This window comes from Lycium ferocissimum, chromosome 3 (assembly GCF_029784015.1).
Source record: "Lycium ferocissimum isolate CSIRO_LF1 chromosome 3, AGI_CSIRO_Lferr_CH_V1, whole genome shotgun sequence".
In the NCBI taxonomy this organism is placed as follows: domain Eukaryota; kingdom Viridiplantae; phylum Streptophyta; class Magnoliopsida; order Solanales; family Solanaceae; genus Lycium; species Lycium ferocissimum.
The window spans coordinates 14,954,016-14,959,338 of record NC_081344.1 but is presented as its reverse complement, the minus strand read 5'-3'; the positions used below and the strand labels follow the sequence as shown (position 1 = coordinate 14,959,338).

At 34.5% G+C, this 5,323-nt stretch overlaps 1 protein-coding gene across 2 annotated transcripts; it reads left to right on the top strand.

Moving 5' to 3' along the window:
* The first annotated feature begins 611 nt into the window (after positions 1 to 611).
* On the top strand, positions 612 to 3,881 carry LOC132049831 (uncharacterized). 2 transcript variants are annotated; one of them, XM_059440781.1, is made up of 3 exons: positions 612 to 921; positions 1,716 to 1,795; positions 2,156 to 3,881. In XM_059440781.1, exon 3 carries the CDS (start codon positions 2,643 to 2,645, stop codon positions 3,591 to 3,593), a length of 951 nt encoding a protein of 316 aa, XP_059296764.1. In that variant the 5' UTR covers positions 612 to 921; positions 1,716 to 1,795; positions 2,156 to 2,642; the 3' UTR covers positions 3,594 to 3,881. The 2 variants fall into 2 exon arrangements, with proteins under 2 accessions (XP_059296764.1, XP_059296763.1); XM_059440780.1 differs by having other exon boundaries at positions 1,716 to 3,881.
* The last annotated feature ends 1,442 nt before the right edge of the window (positions 3,882 to 5,323 follow it).

The following is a 5,323-nucleotide window of genomic DNA, read 5'->3' as shown; positions in this document are numbered from 1 at the left end:
ATCTATTTTAAGATGACTTAATAGTGTATAAATTATTTTATGATATCAGTGTATAAAAATTAAACTCTTAAATAAATATAAATTTAAGAAAAAGGAATAAAAAATTAGCATATTACATGTCCTTTTTTTCTTAAATTTTGTACACTCTATTATATAATTTAATCTAAATCAATATTACAAAGATTATATTAGAAACAGTAAAAAATGGTTACCTTAACAAGTAGGACTGCAAATGTCAAAATTTCCATTGATTTACTCTTATGTACTTACGTTCTGATTCCTCGTTAAATTTAATATATAAAGAAATTATCTCATAATTAATACAGACATAATTGGAAATAAAATATTGCAACCAAATACTCTTCTCAAATCTCCATCATTAGAAAATTTAGTACCGATATTATTCTCGGTGACAACAAAGTACTGTATAAACAAACATATCATTTTTGTACCATTCACAGCTCACACTGCATTTTGATGTACTCACAACTGTATAAAGGTGTACTAAGATTTTATTTTATTACTATTAAAATCTACAAGGACTATATATATATATATATATATATTCTTTCACACATTTCATCACACCGCCCACTGTTTCATCTCTTTTTTTTTTTTTTTTTTCGTCTATTGGCATTCACTTTATTACTGGTACTCCTCTCTCTCAAGTCTCACCCCACCAAAAAAATAAATAAAAATCAAGATCATCTCTGCAACTACAAATTCTCCATTTTTTTTAAATAATGCTAAGTTGGGTTTGAAGTTTTCACTGTAATTTCTCCATATTTTAGACCCATTTTGCTTTATTGGGTCATACACAATATCTAATAATAGCTTATGGTGTCTGAGCTTCTACTGTATTTCGATATTGAAGGCTGATAAGCTCAAGTTTCTGTTCTTAGTTAGTGGGCTAAAATTCTGGTAATTTTTCTTATCATTTAAATAAAAACTTTCCATTTTTTCCCCCTTTTCTTATGTCCACATAAACAAGAATGGCACTACATTGCACTACTTTTCCTAAATTGCCCATGTCTTATATAGAATGTGACTATGTGACCAAATAAAATCATCAAGATTGCATTTTGTGAGCAAATAAAATCATCAAGATTGCATTTTTAGTTTTTGGGTTAGGAATTATATTTATATACAGAAATTATCCCATAATTAATACAGACATTTAATTATAAATAAATTTTAACCAAAAAAAAAAAAAAGAAAATAAAATATTGCAACAAGATACTCTTTATCAATCATTACAAAATTTAGTGCGGAGATTTTTCTTAATCGCAAAAAAGGTATAAACAAACATACTTATCATTTTTATAGAATTCACAGCTCACACTGCATTTTGATATACTTACAAGTTACAACTGTATAAGGTGTACGAAGATTTTATTTTATTACTACTATTCAAATAATCAAATCTACAAGGACTAGTACTATATAACATTCTTGGACACATTATTCATTACACGGCCCATTGCTATATCGCCTTTTTTTTTTTTAAATTTTTTATTTTGTCTATTGGCATTCACTTTACTCTCTCTCTCTCTCTCACACACACACACACAAAAAAAAAAAAAAAACCGTCTAAGCTCATCTCTGCAACTACAAATTCTCCATTTTTTTTAAAACAATGCTGAGTTGGGTTTGAAGTTTTTACTGTATTTCTCCATATTTTAAACCCCTTTTGCTTAATTGGATCATATATCTAGGTTTGCTGGCTTATGGTGTTTTGAGTTTCTACTGTATTTCAACATTGAGGGCTGATAAACTCAAGTGGGCTTAAATTCTGGTAATTTTTCTTTTCATTTAAATAAAAAGTTTGCATTTTGTTTCCTTTTTCTTATGTCCACATAAACAAGAATGGCACTACGTTGTTCTATTTTCCTAAAATGCCCATGTCTTAGTGTGATTATGTGAGCAAATAAAATCATCAAGATTGTATTTTTAATTTTTGGGGTTTGGTAATTAGTTAGCAAATTGATGAATAATTTGGGTTTCAGGGGAATCAAGCTAATGATTTCACTCCAGTCTCTTTTTTGTGCAAGAATTTATCAAAAAGTGTTTGGGTTATTGACTTTTCAGCGGCTTAAAGTACCAAGTTTACTTGCATACTACTTTTGATACTGTTACCGTTATATTTGTTTTGCAGTATCAGATTCTCCAACGAAACCTAGGAATTTAAAAGTACCTAAAGCGTGAACTTGAAGTCTCTTTGTGATATTAAAGTAGTTGTAGCACAGTTTCCTTAAATTGCTCATTTTGGATCTGAGAACCATCACTAGATAAGTACTAACATTTTGGGTTGCGAATTCCTCCTATCGGCACATTTGCCTGAACCTTGGTGGACAGGTTTACCTGATACCTGAGCTCGTAGGCTTTAGCTGGTTGCCTAGCTGATTAGTCTGGCGCTAGCAAGCTAACACGGATGACACAGTTATCAAGACACAACAACAACATACCCAGTGTAATCCCACATGTGTGGTCTGGGGAGGGTAGAGTGTATGCAGACCTTACCCCTACTTCGTAGAGATAGAGAGCCTGTTCCCGATAGACTCTGAGCTTAAGTAAAGCATTTCAGGGTGAAAAAAGGTGTATTTGGGGGTTGACATTGTTGTGAGCTAGTGAAATTGTGAAGCATGATGGGGCTTATTGGAACACTCTCGATGCTTCGCTTTCTGATGTGGTTGTTTTGGTTGCCACATTCCGAAAGTTCCCAGTTAACTGACTTTTCTATGGGGGCTGCACGGGCACTAGACGCACTCCTCCAAGATTATGCTTATCTTGCATTTGATCGTCCGAGGATTAGAACAGGTGTTATCTATGATGGAAAAGTCTCATCGAATTTGACAGGGATTAAGGTATCTGCGTTGAGGCTTAGGAGCGGTAGCTTAAGGAGACGAGGAGTTAAAATGTATAAAGAGTTCCAACTACCCATTGGTGTCGTCGAGCAGCCTTATGTTGAGAGGCTTGTACTGGTCTACCAAAATTTGGGCAACTGGTCTGCAAGATATTACAACCTACCCGGCTACATCTACTTGGCTCCCGTATTAGGTCTTCTTGCTTACGATGCATCAAATCTGTCAGCTACTAATTTGCCTGAGCTGGATATTAAAGCTTCTGGTCAGCCTATTTCAATAAGTTTTTCTGATGTCAAGCCATTGCCTGTTGGATCATCTGCAAAATGTGTTTCAATTGATTTACAAGGTTCTCTGAATTTCAGCAAAGTTTTGTCGGATAACACGTGTACAACATTTCAACACGGGCATTTCTCTATCGTGACCGAGTCAATTGCTCCTTCACCTGCTCCAGTGTCTCCACCATCTGTAATTCATCATAAGGGAAAGAAGAACAAGTCGAAAGTCTGGATAATTGTTGGTTCGGTAGCAGGAGGACTAGTATTGATGTTTCTTTTAGGTCTTCTGATAGCGTGTGCGAGCAAGTACAAGCGTAGAAAGAAAATGCAAGAAATGGAGAGGGCTGCAGAGGTTGGAGAAGCATTACAAATGACTAACGTTGGGAGCACAAAAGCACCGGCTGCTACTGTTACGCGAACGCAACCTACACTAGAAACCGAGTACAGGCCATAACTGATCCCTCTGCACAAATTCATGTTTCTTTTGTTGCTGTTAGATATTCTTCCAACCACACCCCCTTTTTCTTGGTGTTGCTTTATTTAATTCTTTAGTAGGCTTATGATAGCAGTGTGAGTAGTAACATGGTTATTGTGTACATAATAATCTCTAAGCTTTCACATTAGCCATTCATATTTGTAATGATCTGTTATGTTGTGCATTTATTCTTTTAGCATATGGTAGAGTTCATTGTGATGAAAGTTTGTAAGATTCATTGACAATAAGTAAAATATTTTGATGGTATTTTTCTTGTTTATTAGATGAATTCTTTCAGACAGACCAAATATACTCTAATCTTTAATATCTGATACAAGATGGTAGTTATGCAGTGAATGTCATTTTCTTTTTGTTTGCTTCAAGCTGTGCATGCTCAAAATGCCACTTCTGAAAGAAAATAAAACAGTTGATTGAAGCTGTTTTCTTTTTTCCTTCAGGTTAAAAAGTACATGTAGAATTATTCAGCCACCAAACACTTACGGGTAAAGGCAAAGGAATCCAACTCTTCTAAACTTTTTTTGATAAAGATTGGGGAAGTGTTTTAATGTAGACAGCTGGACATTTTGTAGTTTAATTTTCTCTTTGATGATTATTGCAGGTAATCTGGATTTTTCATGCGCTCCACATGATGGAGCCCAAACATTGCTAACATGGATACAAAGCACTAATAAGTAATAACAATAAAATATCAGCAACTGAAAGTTTATAATGGAAAGGGACCAAGTTTTGCTTTATGTCTTGTTTAACTAGTAGTAGGTACTAAAATAAAATTCAAGGTTGGCAATGATGCAAGTTCATGACACATATTGTTCGCTTTGGCCCTAAGCTTGTACAAATTTGTCTTTCGGGCTACGCCAGATCGAACAACAAAAATACGAGTACCATGTGAACTTGAGCTACACCTCGTAAAACTCTTTACTTTCTCTCTCTTATTTCAATGTGGGATTCACCTAAAGTGTCATGTGCATTTCATTTTCAGAAGCTTGTCAATCTAAAAATCTGTCAGTCCTGCTTGACTCGCCTTCATCAACCTGCTCTCTACCAGGGCGTCACACCTTTGAATAATGAAGTGGGAGTAAACCTTGGATATTAGAGATCAAAATCCAGCACAGATAAAACACAATGGGTGCAGAGTTAATCAAAACTTGTAAGGTAACATACGCCAAGTGAAATAGTCAAGATGCACTCAAACAGGTAAATCAAAATAAAAACTAAAGAGCTGATAATGTGTTTGGGAAACAAAACAAATGAGTTGCTGTATATGTTTATTGACAACTTTCAATGAAAACCGCCTAGGAGAAAAAGATGGAATAGACCGATAAGAGGTGGAAGCCATGAGCCACCCATTATTTATCATAATTGGCTGAATGCTAATGAATGAAAATACATGTATATAGTGTGGACTGTGGACACTACTTTGTATATCTGTATTGCACTGTTATGTACATACAGAGACAAACTTCGTTCAGTCAGGCTGTGGGCATACTACAACTGTACTGCTGCAGAGGTTCAGAGTTCAGACTAGTATATAATGAAATGGTAATCAATTCAACCATGGAACCTAGCCTTTAATGAAATGGTAATCAATTCAACCATGGAATTGACTTGGTAGCTATGGTCAAAAACTCCACATTTCAACTGAGAAATAAGTGTCCCTTCAAAAAAAAAAAAAAAGGGTTCTAAAACAA

Bases quoted from the DNA above. Each gene is read 5' to 3' on its own strand.
- LOC132049831 (XM_059440781.1), top strand. From the start codon at position 2,643: ATGATGGGGCTTATTGGAACACTCTCGATGCTTCGCTTTCTGATGTGG.